We start from the raw sequence: 15,573 nt of genomic DNA on the forward strand, positions 1-15,573 counted from the left end.
GTTCCAAATTTCATCATTGATGAGCCCGTTCGGATGGTTGGGATGGTGGCTGGGCCCGTTCCAACTGGTAGGCACAGTTCCAGTTGAAAAAGGCTAGATTCAGCCGTGCCAATTGTTTCCACCCAGTCCAGCCAGCCGTTCCACCCTTCCAAACAGGATGATTGAAAGCTACTTAACTAATATGACCCCCTTTTTTCTTGCAATATGTTGAACTTGAAACAGGTCCATTCAACAATACTTTACATCCAAGTACTTAACATCCACGCTATGTGCATGAACCAAATATGTTACATCCAAGTTTCAAGATGTGCAATGCTCGTCCATATATCTATTGAATATTATTCATAACCATTTCTCTTAAGCTCCCGGACCTCGCAGCAAACGTCCATCATAGCTTCCTTCCCTCTTTCCTCAATGCCACGTGCGATCTACCGGTCACCGGTGCTTGCGGCGACATCATTACCGTCTGGAACACGAGCCTCTTTCGATGTACTGACTACATCTCTCGCCACTACTTCCTCACCACTCACCTTGCTTCCACTATCTGAGACAAATGCTTCTCCCTCACTAATGTCTACACCCCAGTCGACCACCGCGACTCCCACCTCTTCTTCTTCGAGCTCGAAGAACTCTCCACCCACATCACTGATCCCTAGATCCTCACAGCTGACTTCAACCTCCTGCGTGACCCGACTGACAAGAACAACTCCCTCTTCTGCCATTCCCTTGCGTCGTCCTTCAATGACACGATCCACTCCCGCTCCCTTCTCGAGCTCCCCCTCCTCAACCGCCTCTACACTTGGAGCAACAAACGACCGAACCGGACTCTCGCTCACCTGGATCATGTCTTCTTCAACGTTCCCTTCGGCTCCTCTTTCCCGAACAGCTCACTCACCTCCAGAACCCGACCAACCTCTGACAACGTCCCTCTGATCATCACCATCTCCACCGACATCCCCAAACCCGACCTCTTCCGCTTCGAAAATTTGTGGCTGCACCATCCTCTTTTCCTCCAACATGTCCTCCCAGCCTGGTCGAATACTTCCACGCACTTTGACAATGTTGTCTCGTTGGTTGCTCACATCAAAGCTCTTCACGATGCGGCAAAGGTGTGGTCCAAAACCCCCCAAAAAACCCTCATATTTACCACAACTGCCACTTCCTCATACTCCTTCTAGATCTCATGGAGGAAGGTCACCCACTCTGTGTAGGTGAACGATGTCTTTGCTCCCTCTGCCAGGATCGCCTTAGCCTCTTCGTCCGACAACGGGCTGCTCGGTAGAAGCAGCGTAGCAAGTTCCGCGCTATCCTAGAAGGCGACATCAACACGCGCTTCTTCCATGCTCGGGCCTCCATGCGGCTGCGCTAGAACCGCATCTAGGTCATCGAAGCTGATGGCGTCCGTCACTCAACCCACACCGGCAAGGTCGCTGCGCTCACTATCCACTACACCCACATTCTGGGCACTGAGCCGAGGACATCCTGGAATTTCGATGTTCACCGCCTCTACACTGACCAGTCGCAAGCAGATGCCGCAACTCTCATGGATCCTTTCACCATCGCATAGGCCAAGCTTGCCTGTTCGGCAATGAACCCCAACAATGCCCCGGGCCAAATGCCAAATTTCTACAAGGCCGCCTGGTCCACGGTTTGCCACGACATTGCCAGCTTCCCCACGCTGCCCATTCTGGACAGGTCAACATGGAACGACTCAATCGCGCCTACATAGTTCTGATCCCGAAGAAAGATGGTGCGGCAACCCCGGATGCTTTCTGGCCAATTTCGCTTCAAAACTGCCCGATGAAGATTCTGTCAAAACTCCTGACTTCTAGGCTTCAGTTGCAAATCTCGAACCTCGTTGATATCGATCAGGCTGGCTTCATCTGAGGGCGTTCCATCTCTGAAAATTTCACCTATGCTACTGAATTGGTGCAGTGCTGTCACAAGAGGAAGATGCCAACCATCGTACTCAAGCTTGCCTTCGCCAAGGCTTTCGACTCCGTCTCCTGGAACAGTCTCATGTGCATCCTTGAAGCCCGGGGCTTCCCGCCTCAAAGGAATAATTGTCTGTAGACCATCCTCACCGCTTTGCGCTCTATTGTCCTGGTAATTGTTGCCCATGCCCCTAGATCACCTGCAAGCGGGGCTACGACAGGGGGGGTGCCTTGTCTGCATATCTGTTCCTTTTGGTGGCTGACGTCATTCAGAAATTGATCAAGCTGGATGGCCATGTCCGACACCCGCTCTCGGATGAGCCCTGTCCTATGCTCCAGTACGCGAACGATACTCTCATCCTTGTCCGCGCTAAAGCTCAGGACATCCGGTGCCTCAGACGGTTGCTGGATGACTTCTCTGATGCTATCGGCCTCCGCACCAATTTCTCTATATACTTAGCCTCCTTAGCTAATCAACCGAGATCTCCATTAACCATTTTTTTAAGGAAGAATTTAAAGAGATGATAGAAAAATAGATCACAGAGACGGAGGTTTCTATGTTTTTTATTTTCACTTTACTAATTGTTTTTTAGTACTTATAATGGGGACAATAGACATATACTATTGTATTATTAATTGATCCCTTCAAATGAAATGGCTAACATGCATACACCTAGTTCAGATGTGACAATGGAGAGTAAAATGTTAATGGATGAATCTATACCATAAACAAAAGGTGACACTCTCAATGTCAGATTCTTCTCCCAGAATCTTAGCACAACCAAAATTAGTGACACTGAAATTTCATTCCAACACATATGGTGTCATACTAATTTGGTTTTTTGAAACAAGATCCAGGAAAGAAAACTGGAAAATCTTGATGCCATCATGCATTTATGTATGGGCTTGGCGCCCTTCACCGTAGGCTATTAGTGATCAATGTTGTGTCATTAGCTATGTTAAGTTTTGTGTTCATTTATGGATAGGCTCATAGAAAGAAAGTTTTAGTGTAATACATTTTAGAGCATGTAACTGTAAAGATGGTTCAAAAGGAAGAAATGTTTGATCCGTACAACACAGAACTCTTCACAGAGAGTATGTTAGAGATTTCCCGCGTGTATTACCTCATCTGGTACTCTGTTCTGCGTGATACTTCGAAAGAGCCAACAATATGCAATTCTCTCGGGTATAAATCTTAGTAAACCATTTTAATTATGAATCATTGTCCTACAATATGATCTTTTTTTCTTGTGCAAATTTTGCATCACTTTTGTTATGTTCATGGTTTAAACGATGTTAAAAGCTCTGTCTGTTCTGTTACATTCATTAGAGCAAGCGCATTGGCTTACCATATGGTCTATGGCCCTGATGTCAATCCAGTCAACCAACAGGTAACTATTTTGATTTGTTGAAACATATGACCAACTCATCATATATTTATGCACGTATGATGAATAATGTGGTGATGAATCAAACAACATTCTTTTAAGAAAAAAAAGAATGAGAAGTGAGATAATGATGATTCCTAAAATGATCTTAAAACCAAGCATCCTATAGCAACTAGAGATCTTGTTACTAAAAATGTTTTGGTAGGTTCAGACCTATAAATATTCCCTCCCTTAAAAAATGTGAAACATTTAGTCTTGTGCTATGTCAAACTTGTCCTAGGGCAAACTTCTCTAACTTTGATCAAGTTTATTGAAAAGTACACCAGCATATATGTCAGTTTAGTTTCATTAAATCCACAATGAAATATGTTTTCATAGTGCATTTATTTGGTATTGTTCAAAGCCAACGCACCTAATTTGACCAAGTTTCAGATTTATTTAGCAGCAGTTCAAAATGATTGCTATAGTTTGACCAATGCATGATGTTACATTCAATTAACATAGCTGTCTATTTTATCTTGGATATGATACTATACTCATGTATGTTATACATTTGCTGGTATATAGGTGATTGGATCACTAGACTAGACTAGCATGTAATCAGGTGACTATTCTTCCTAAAGGTACTATTTTTTTTGTTTCCTCAGCAATATCATGGTTTATCTGAGATGCATGTGACATAATTATGTCGAGGTGAAAGCTATTGATGACATGTTTTGTCATTATTGAAGTCTTTAAGAACTAGCTTTGCAAAGTGATAGTTGGCTAGTTTGTTGATAGTTGTGTGCCTATGTTTTGTGGTGATTCCAATGTATGTTTTTTTTCTGGCTCCTTAGTGCTATTTTTTCCTAGTTGTTAATTTAGTTCTTTTGCTACCATTTATGAAAATAGTTATGTCATTGGATATGATTATTTACTGGATATGACATGGTTAGTAATTTTTCTACCATTTATTGGGTACAGTTAGTTGATAGTCTAAGCAGGTGAGATGCCATTGTTTATACTTGTACATTTGGATGATAGCATGGAATTTATTGCTTTCTTTGATTTTTCTTTTTATATCGCTTACCTTTTAACTAAACTTGTTTAAGATGCCAAGGAAAAAAGGTCCAACCAAATGTATCAACTATTAATTTTTGAACTACATCGCAAGTAAGCATAATCGTTATGATTAACCTATTCATTCATGCCATTATATGTCAACGACTAGCATATAACCATGCAATTAGCTTTCCTAAATATTTATTTTTTTGTTGCCTCAACAATTTGGTTTCTATTTGATGTGTGCTACATAATTATGCCAAGGTGAGAGCTAGTGATGAGACCTTTTATAATTGAATTCTCTAGTAAATTAGTTTTGAAGAGCTGATAATTGTCCAATAATAATTTCAATAATATGAGTGATCAGTGGTTGTTGTGCGCCTGTTGTTTATCCGCTTTCAATGTATGTTTTTGTTTTGCCTACTCAATTCTATTTCTTGGTGGCTAATGTAGTCACTTTTCTACCATTTATTGGGTCTAGTTAGTAGATGATGATGTTGTATTTTATACTGGATGATAGCAGACCTTAGGTGCTGGGGATCCGACTCCGCCAACAAGCAAGAGAGCGGGGAAGAGGGCACCGAAAATCAATGAGAGAGATAACAGAATGCAACGTATGGGCAAGAGAGAAATGCCCAAATCTCCCCATCCTTCCATATATAGGAGGAAAGGAAGGTGACAATTTGCCCCCAACCTCTCGGTGAGTACAATATTTACAAAAAAATCTTCAAGCCTTCAAATGAGGCCCATCTACTTCATGGGCTGGGCCATTTCCCCTGACATTGGGCTCTATTTGGGTTTCCTTTTTGCACTGCTTACCTTCTAACTAAGGCAAAAGTCTATTTTACCTCCTCTAACTATCACCAAAGTTTGGTTTTCCTCCTACAACTATAAAACCGGGTATTTCACCTCCCTCAACTTTTCAAACCGTGCATTTTACCTCCCTCGAGCGGTTTTGAAGACTGTTTGCTACAGTAACTGTTTTTCTTTTTTAAAAAAATTTCAGTTGAATCTTTGAAAAATCATAGTAAATCACAAAAAATCATAAAATAGAAAATCTAATTTTGTTGGACTCCACACGAGTAGATATACGCAGTGAATATATTATATGGTATACTTTAGTATAATTTTTTTACTGTAACTTTAGATATATACTTTTCTATAATTAATTTATAGCTACAGTTTTCGTTGTCCCATTATGGTGAAATTTTTATGGTGAGCTAATAATTATATGATTGAGCTGTAGTAAAAATTTTATGATTATTAGATCATGTTTGACTGATCTATAGATTTATCTATATAAACTAGATAAATCTATAGAAAAATCTAGATGAATCTATAGATAAATCTATAACTCAGTCATACATGATCTAATAATCATAAAATTTTTACTATAACTCAATCATATAATGATTAGCCCACCATAAAAATTTCACCATAATGGGACGAAGAAAACTGTAGCTATAAATTAATTACAGAAAAGTATATATCTAAAGTTACAGTAAAAAAATTGTACTAAAGTATACCATATAATATATTCACTGTGTATATCTACTCATGTGGAGTCCAACAAAATTAGATTTTCTATTTTATGATTTTTTTGTGATTTACTATGATTTTTCAAATATTCAACTGAAATTTTTTTTTTAAAAAAAGACAAAACTATGGTTACTGTAGCAAACAGTCTTCAAAACCGCTCGAGGGAGGTAAAATGCTCGGTTTGAAAAGTTGAGGGAGGTGAAATACCCGGTTTTATAGTTGTAGGAGGAAAAATAGACTTTGGTGATAGTTGGAGGAGGTAAAATAGACTTTTGCCTCTAACTAAACATATTTAAGATGCAAAGGAATAAAAGGCCCAACAAAATGGATCGGCTATTAATTTTCAAACTGCATAACGAGCAAGCATAATTGATACTATTAACCTATCCATTTATGTCTTCCCAGGTGAAAGAACCAGATATTTCATCGCAGTACCTTGTGAAGCACTGAGAAACATGTTCAGTGATTCTTTCGTTAATTCCTATTGGACCCTATGTATGAACCTCTTGCATTAGCATCTGAATAAACGTTGAGAAGCAAACTCAGCAACATATGTTAGCGTCACTTTATGCCCTCGTTTCTTCTCTCTATTGAAAGGGGTGCTGATGGAAGCTTTTGGGAATTAATTTGGTTACAGCCCACTGGTGAAAAAAGGGTTAATGGAAAGCACTTCTTGAATCCATATTAATCCATATTTCCACGCTCAATTTGAAAACCGGACAAGCAAGCACGTGCACTAGATGTAGGTCCTGGACAAAGTTCCTGCCACCTTCTGCTCGTGGTCGTCCAGCGCCTCGATAGTCAGATTCTGCGGCCTGGGCACCTCAGGTCATCAATAACACCGGCGACCTTGCCGGCCGGCCTCCCTGTTCCTCTGGCAAGGCATAGAATTTAGCCTTTGTTATCATCCTGACAACCAACTTTTGGAGATCAAACGCCGTTCTCCCCTGATTTTAGACATGTCCTGACTTCGACTTTGATCAGAAAAAATCTCACCAAAATGAGTACAATGTACACCTAGTTAGCTGGTCATACTCATGCGTTCATACCATTCCTACTAATTTACGCAGAAAAAAAATACAGAAATCATACAGCAAGCAACTACTGATTATAAATAGCCCTAATAATTTTTTGAAAAAAGTAGAGGTATAGTAAGCACTTTTGATTCAGACATTCAGTACAAAGTACTACTCAAATAGCAATATATGCGACAATACAAAGTGGACCTTACCAAACAATTGTTGAGACCACAGAAGAGGCATAAATACTCTACATTTAGTACAAACTAAAACAAATTACTTCCCAACTTCCCAACCAAGCTCCTGTTCAAACCAAACCCTAATACTTTTAATGTTGTATCTGACTATGAAATGTTAGATCCATTTTTCTGGGATTTGGTATGATCAGAAAGGGAGCCATGCAGCCGGACCATAGCTGAGGAGATACAATTTCATCCATGATCTTTATTTTTATGTTAAGCATGCCTATAACAAGGGGGGTGGTGCAACTTGCGTTTCAAAGACACAGAGTTGGAGCCATTTGTGAAATAGACATGATTCGGTTTCACCTGTGGATATTCCTCAGCACCGAAACAAAGTGATTGGTTGTGCTCTAGAAACAAGACACGATCACAAGTTAAACATTCATAAGAAGGGCCATGCCGAAGCATCTTCGACTTATCAAAGGTGCATGCTCTATATTTTTTGGATTGTCTGCTGATTTAAATATTTCTACAATAGATTTATCATTTTTTATTTACTTAGCTCATGATTTTTTTAGAATTTGTATTCTTTGGTTTTCCTCTGTTAAATTAATCACTTTATTTTTTTGTACTCTTTGTTACCTATAATAGTTTTTTCTTTTACTAAAACATCTTCTCACGATGCAAAAATAATTTTGAAAGTTATATTTCATGAAACAAACCAAATATATCTATATAATATTATATTAATCTAAAATATTATTTTATATAAGATGTATATTTTGTCTTGAACAAAAAATATTTTTTATCAATAAATTTTTTACTTGGTTGGTACGTTTTCCTCGGTGCTTAGAACAATTTCTCCTCTTTATTCCAGTATTTCTCTTAGTAAATGTAAAGTGAATTTGAAGCATTTTAATATTTTACAAAACAAACACCATATATTCTTTGATATTTTTAAAGTTGGAATACTTTTTATTCAGGACGGAACATGGTTCTTATAAAGCTAGAGTATATGCTATTTAAGCTAAAAAAAATCAAAGCTCTATTTATCATTTTTCTACTGTATGCATTACTTATAATTTTTTTCCTCAAGAATGAAAGTTTACTTTTGTGTACTTAATTTATTTTTTTGTTTGTTTTAATTTAATGAATCAATAAAATAGAAAATAAATAAACTAAAATAATGCACTTCCACCCAAGTGAGCGAAACTCATGTTGTTAGGTTGATTCTAGAATGAAAAAAGGCACAAACATTATCTTAACCTGATTGTTTGAAATACACCGAACCAAAGCACAAGCCGTTCTTGCAACTTATTTTCCATTGTCTCTAAACATTAGTTTAGTGATATTAATAAGACAATCTTGTATACAACAAGATGAATGGGAGGCCCATCTTCCATCTGTAACCAGCCCAAGGAGCCAAGAAGGCTAGTTTCCGAGCCCGACAGTTACTACATATAACCCTACATCCCACCAAGCAAACCTGCAAGGCTGCAACGCTCCCGGACCCGGATGGCCGGATCCATCCCACCGCCAATCCAAATCCTTCTGTACCCGTTTCCTCCGAATCTCCACGCCGGACCCGATGGGCCGCCGCCCTCGCAAGCGCCGCCGCCGTCACGCCGCCGCCGCGGCCGGGGAGGGTCGACTGCTTTTCCCACCTCAACGAGGACCTCCTCCGCAGCGTCCTCTCCCGCATCCCTACCCGCTCCGCCGTCACGCTCGCCGCCGTGTCCCGCCACTTCCGCAAGGAGATCCCCCGGCTCCTCGAACGCGTCGCCTCGCTCACCCTCCACGAGCCCCACGCCCAACCCCCTCTGCGGGTCACCCCGCCGCTCATCCTCCGCCGCCTCGCCCTCGCCCCGCACCGCGCCATCCCGCCCTCGTCCTTCCGCCCGGTCCTGGACGATGCCGCGCAGCACGGCCTCTCCGAGCTCGCCTTCCGCCTCACCCGCCGCGCGCGGCAGCCCAAGAGCGTGCTCTCCGTGAAATCCATCGCCGTGCTCGACCTCGATACATGCGCCGTGCCTCCGTGGTCCCAAGTCGCGTGCCCCTGCCTCCGCACCCTCAGGCTCCACCGCGTGGCCATCGGCCAGGAGATCATCAACAAAATCCTCGCCTCCGCGTCATGCCTGGACACGCTCGAGATGGTGTACTGCACGGGTCTCAGTACGGGCAGGGGCGGCGGCTGCACGGTGGAGTCGTCATCCGTAAGGAACCTCGTGTTCAGGCCGACGCTGAATCTAGCGCAGACCACAATTAGAGCGTCAGCGCTGAGGACGGTGACCCTGTACACAAGGGGTAAGGTGAAGAGCCTGGAGCTGGCGCCTGCACCGGAGGTCAGGAAGGCATACCTGCACATCGCCAAGTTGCGGACAACAAAGGAGTCACTCAGGGTTCGCCCGTTCCTGGATGCTGGTGTGAGGCTGGAGTGCCTCACGCTTAGAGGCCACGCTATGAAGGTGAGCTCGATCTCTTGCATTGCATCGTAGTATAGTTCACTAGTTGCTAGCTGATTCTGTTATGTGCAATGTTTGGGTGGCAACTATGAAGTAGGATTCCGTTCTCATATGCTAACTGAGATTCATGGAAGCAGCCATCAAGCATATGATTGGTCTGTACATACAATCAGTCATAATCAGAACTTTGAAGAATTATCTAGGCAACATGTTCATTTGTGAAATTTTATGAACGGGTGCTTCTATGGCACCAGTGTAACACCCAAGTGTTAAACTTGGGTTTAACTAGTTAACTAGTGACCAAATTCTCTCGGTTACAAGTTGAGTCACAAATCGACTCAAAACTCGATTTCAAATCCGGGAGCCAGCGGAACCCGGATACTCCGGGTATGAATCCGGAAATTCCGGATTTATCCGGATACTCCGGATATTCTTCCGGATACTCCGGACCTGGAACTTTATATCTCATGTTTTGGTTCTTTTGCTGTTCCCAAACGTTATAAAACATTATTCACTCTCCCGTGCTCTCTCTCACTCTCTCCTGTGTTCTCTCACTCTCTCTCGTGCTCTCTCTCACCCCAAACCCTGGAGACCCAAAACCCTCCCTCTACCCTTGATCCAAGGCCAAGGGAGCTTCAGTTGGGTGGTGGATCATCTCTCCCGCGTGCTCCTTCCCTGGGCGGCTTGAGTTCAAGCTCTTGGTGCAAGGAATAGCTCGCCCCAAGGTAAATAAGCTAGGGTTTGGCAAGTCACTTGTTCTAGGGGGTTTAAATCGATTTCCTCCGGTTAGTCATCTTCTTATGAATCATTCTACTAGGGTCTAGGAGGGTTTCGATTTTTGTGGGTTGGTTTTGCTAGAAATCAAGATTTTAGTTTTTGGGGCGAAAAATGCTGTCGGGTCCGGAGACTCCGGGTATAAGCCCGGATACTCCGGGTTTTTGACACTCCGGGCGAAACTCCGGGTATAGCCCCGGAAACTCCGGATTTGGGAATCCGGATATTCCGGATTTAAATTCGGATATTCTGGTTTTGCAGAGTTATGAACGTCGGGTTGTGTGGTTAGTAGTATTTGTAATCGGTTAAGGTTTATTTCAAAGTTTCAAATTATATTGCATACATTTTCATATCATATGCATACGTATAGACACCGCCGCCGAAGGAGTCGTATACGAGGTGGTTGCGGAGCCACAGGAGCCGCAGGGGCAAGCCCCACAACAGGAGGATCGTGGGGAGCAAGTCCAAGGCCCATCTCACCCTAGCACTGAGCCGCAGACTCAAGGCAAGCCCCGGTGCATATCCTAATATTTTAAATTATATCATCTATATATGTCTAATATTTGTGCATTAGGTTTAGGAATTGGTTGAAACCTTAGTTGCATGATTCCTAGTTTTTCCTGGGCCTCATACTAGTATGAATAGGTCGTTAGCACTGCTATGCTTAATAGGGCTCGATAGAAGTCGAGTGATAATTCTATCACTCGCGAGATATATGATGTCCTTATATTACAGTATGTGCTTTATTATATTCGAGATGGAAGGTAAGGGATGGGAAACCGAATGGGAGAAGGTATAGCCCAATCTGTGTTGATTAAGGACCGTTCCGTTGTTGGCTGTGCTGATCGTTGATTGAATTGTACTAACCGCATGCCGGGAGTAGGTGGTAGTCGAAACCGGCAAGCCGAGTACTGCCTTGCTTCGAAAGTACAGAACTTCATCACCACCCCTTAGGGCGAGTCGAGTAGTCGCGGAGAAATGGGATGCCTATGTTTACTTTTGGTGGTCTCACATTGAGCTCGACTGACTATATGTAGGTGGGGCGGTTCTGTAGTTCGAGGCGGGGAGAGGAACGGTTGGTGCGTGGGGTCCGACGGGACTTTTGCGTGCCGTGTTGGTTAGGTTCACCTTGCAAGGTTAAATCGGATCGATTCGCCGTGTCTCGCGGTCACAAGGGCCCTGATCTCTTGGTCACATCGTAGCAAGGAAATTGGAATAAATTGAGATGAGATGTGGACTACTATTATCAAAATTAATGGTTTGCTCACCATGATTGTTGTAGATTTGCAAAACATTGGAGCTTAGTAAATTGATTACCCTATATTGAAGCTAAAACTTGGGAATAAGGACTGACTTGTAGTTGCGTTTTTCCGCAAAAACAACCACCGGCCAAAAAGCTTTGCATGTCTAGTTATGTGGGCTAAGTATACCCAATGGTCGGGTAAGCCTTGTTGAGTATTAGTATATTTAGGGTTTGTTGCTACCATTATTTTCAGGACAGACAGAAGTTGACTTTTGCCCCTGCTGTATCAAGTTTATCCGCCGGGATGCAGAGGGGTGGGAGGTGGTGGAGCGAGACTGAAACCCCTAGGTTAGGGAGTGGTCGGTTGCACACTTTAGGGCAGAGTGTGCAGCTCCTAAATTTTTGTGACTGACCAGTCATGGTTAATCAGGACTTATGGTAATCAGGACTTATGTAGGCTAGTGTAGTTGTAGGATATAGTCTAGTAAAACTTTCGGGCATCGGATGTAAAGTTTGAAAATTATGCAAATCTTGTAAATTATTCGTATATGTGAACTCGGGTTGTAAAACCTAATGTTTTGTACTCATATGGTGTTTATATTTTTTTAAGTATTATGTTGTGCTTGTACCATCTGCGCCCTCCTTCGCGTGGGACTTCCGGTGTTGTTTCGATCGTGACGTGGGTTGCGAAAGGATCGCCAAATTAAGCCGTTAAGCTAATGTGCCCGATGTGTTCAAATGACAGCCATTACGCTTAATTAGAGTTTTAATTTGGCGGTTCCGTCACAACCAGCCAATGAACCATAATTCGTTAAGAGTTCAGACCAAGAAATCAATTAGACACGAGCGTTATTGAAAACTTGCCTATAGGGAGGAGGAATCATTCAGTCTTGAGCCTTAGAGTAGGATTGACATATCATAATTTTGTGATCATGAGAAATTATTTTAGGGATAACTGTTATATTGTAGAATTGATGCTTAAGTACCGTCAAAATGCTTGATGCTGATGAGTTGTTCAATTGAACTTTATGTCTGCCATGGAAAAACATACCCACCAATTGGTCCGTACAGGCCCGTTTTATCTCGTGGATTAGTGGGTTGAGGGAAGGAAGCATGGTGGACATGGCAGTAAAGCCTACTCCCCTACTGTCCACAAGACCGTCAAGGACCTGAGAGCACAGCAAAATCCTCGATTATGGATTCGGAGGGTCGAGTGCTGTTGCTTGCCATTGTGGCTGATCCTTTGTTGCTTCCCTTGAACCTCACACTGCCACATTCTCTCCTTCAAGAAGATCGAGCCATTTGCGCCGGCATCCGCAGCATTTCTCTCCGTCAAGCCTTCAACGTCCCAACCACAGCCTCTCCATTGAGACAGTTATGTCAGCTTGCCACGGCACCATGTGCCTGATGGCATTCCTCGACGTTGCTGGGCAGAAGGGAACAATATGGAAAATATGGATGCAGACTGTGCCATGACTATTTTATGGCATGTGTGATGGTTTTGTCTGCGATTATTCAAGGGGACACGGGACAGTGATTGGTTATGCGGGTCCTTGCGACTTTGGTGGGCTTAACTACCAAACCCATGAGCTATGCTTTCTAATCTTGTACTGGTTAGACCACGATTGCGCAAAAAAACCCGGGCGGCCAGCTTAGGTGGGTTGCAGCTGTACATGACCGTCCCACATGCATCGCTAAGTATGAAACATTGTAGATGCTATGTAGATTCTATGGAAACAAGGGGCTGACAGATTGGCTGTATCATATGATTACTCGATTAATGTTTATGTGGAAGAGCCGTTGAGGTGACATTTTAGTTCGTAATGGCTGTGTGAATGTATGAGCAAAACCAAAAAAACATTGAACCATATTGTTTAAATCGCGAAATTATCAAGTTAAGTAGACCTTAATGAAATGAAATGCAGTTCTCTTGCATTTTTTCGAGAAAAAAAGATCATGTGAAGTAGACATCCAAGGCAGAAACATGAGAATCTTTCTTCTTGGAAGGATAGGGCATTTAATCTTGTGCTTACAGTACAATTGATATCTCCTAATTTCTTGGTTGCAATGGACTGCTTAATTGGTCTCCAAATGCATCTGTTAAGGCAATGCAACGTTGATTCTGGCGCAAGGAGTAGTAGTATAGAAAATGTGAAGTACACACAAAATTTACGACTGTAAGCATTTATGTTATATATTGGATGTCTTGATTGTTTTTTGCAGGTGTTATCATCTGAATATGAAGATATTCCAGAGTTGACTGGTATGTTTCAAGATTTGAGGATACTGTCAGTGAGCTTAGATCTCTCAAGCGCACAAGAAACTGTTTTCCTGCTAAAGCTGCTTGAGAGTTGCCCTAACCTACAGAAATTCAGTCTTTCGGTACCCAATATCCCCTTTCTTGCTCACATCCATCATCTCCTATTTCATTGTGTGGGTTCATCACTAACATGCCTTCCTTATGTACTAGGCTGCTGGATCACTAACATGCCTTCCTTTCACCGATCACAAGGAGAAGCTGGCGAGTATATCTTGCCTGACTACCAGCTTGGTGGAATTCAAGTTTCTTGGGTTCAGACCTCAACAATATCAAAAGGAACTGATGGTTTTTCTTCTGACCCAAAGAAAGATGCTCAAGAAGGTAGAGGTGGAGTTCAAGAAGTGCCAAGCAGATGCTGTGAAGAAGATTCTTTCGGTTAAGAGAGCGCCGATTGAGAATATATCTAGCAAGAATGGTAGCCACTACATGGTGTTGGATTATTCTTGATCTAGTTCGTATATAGCCGGTAGGGTTTGCGCCTTTGTGAACTGACATTCCATATCCATAATAAATGTGTCGTGGCTCTAAGAGGAGGGCCACAGCCGGGTGGCGTAGTGCACCCGCCTAATCCCAGAGGGTGGTTACTCGGGAAAGTGCAAGCTATTCCTCAGATCTACTCATGAAGCAAGAACACATGAGGATTTAGAATGGTTCGGGCCGCCGGAGTGTAATACCCTACGTCCACTGAGAGTTCTATTGCTCTAGAGTTCGTGGATGAGTCTATCCTCTGCCTCTAAGCCCCTTTTGAGAATTGAGTCCTTCTCTAGCGGGCGTCCCCCTTTTATAGAGCAAGAAGGACGCGTACACAGGCGTTGGACCCCGACAGATGGGCCCAACAAGGATGTATAGTTTACCATCAAAAAGACATTAACAGTGCCTTGTGAATATCTTTTTGGATACGCTTCATCGCCCTGTAGACTCTCAGACCGAGGGGGGTTTTCACCTGTCCCATCGGCGAGGCGCCCGTTGAGGCGGTGTAGGTTGCAGCGTAGAGTGTTGGGTCTACCGCGTAGGCGTTATGATATTTCGTCGCCGAGCTGTCGTGTCTAACTGGCGTTGCAGACTGACGCGCGTGGCGTGGGGGCGCCAGCGGCTGCACTGTGCGCCTTGGTAACGCGCGATCAACAGTACAGCCTGGCAAAAGTCACCTCGAGCTCTGCTGTGGCAGAGCGCACTTACGTCTCCCGCATTGAATGTGGTAGGTGGGCGAGTCTTCCCGGGGAAGCTTCGCGGCTGCGCGCGTGCCTGCGCCTGCGGACACGTGGCGGCTCCGGACCCCCCAGGCGGGGTGTCTGTTCCCTCCCTGCTGAGAGGTCCGGATAGTAAATGGGGGGTCCGGGACCTCGTGGGAGGTCCGGGGCCCCCGGCTGTTTTGGCTGAGTGCTCCCTTCTCCGGGACACGTGGTGACACCGGATCCGTCCCCGAGCGGGATGCGGGACCGAGACCGTTGGTCCGGTGAGATGGAGTCGGACCCCAGGGGTCCGGCTGCTCAGCTCCTTTGGGCGTAGTTACGGATAACTACATGAGTCTTGACACAGCAAGAGGGGGTACCCTATCCCAGAGGTACCGACAGTGGCCCCTGGGCCCACCTCGGGAGAGGTACGAACCCGCAGGTGGGGCCATTATCGTGACGCAATGCTGTTTTGCGTTGGCATGCTCATGTCGAGAGC

At 43.7% G+C, this 15,573-nt stretch overlaps 1 protein-coding gene across 1 annotated transcript; it reads left to right on the forward strand.

Annotated features, from left to right (window-relative positions):
- The first annotated feature begins 1,588 nt into the window (after nucleotides 1-1,588).
- LOC120674976 lies at nucleotides 1,589-14,410 on the forward strand. The gene is made up of 5 exons (XM_039956069.1): nucleotides 1,589-1,695; nucleotides 3,265-3,325; nucleotides 8,585-9,568; nucleotides 13,806-13,964; nucleotides 14,053-14,410. Exons 1-5 carry the CDS (start codon nucleotides 1,589-1,591, stop codon nucleotides 14,347-14,349), a joined length of 1,608 nt encoding a protein of 535 aa, XP_039812003.1. The 3' UTR covers nucleotides 14,350-14,410.
- The last annotated feature ends 1,163 nt before the right edge of the window (nucleotides 14,411-15,573 follow it).

Source organism: Panicum virgatum, chromosome 5N (assembly GCF_016808335.1).
Source record: "Panicum virgatum strain AP13 chromosome 5N, P.virgatum_v5, whole genome shotgun sequence".
In the NCBI taxonomy this organism is placed as follows: Eukaryota; Viridiplantae; Streptophyta; class Magnoliopsida; order Poales; family Poaceae; genus Panicum; species Panicum virgatum.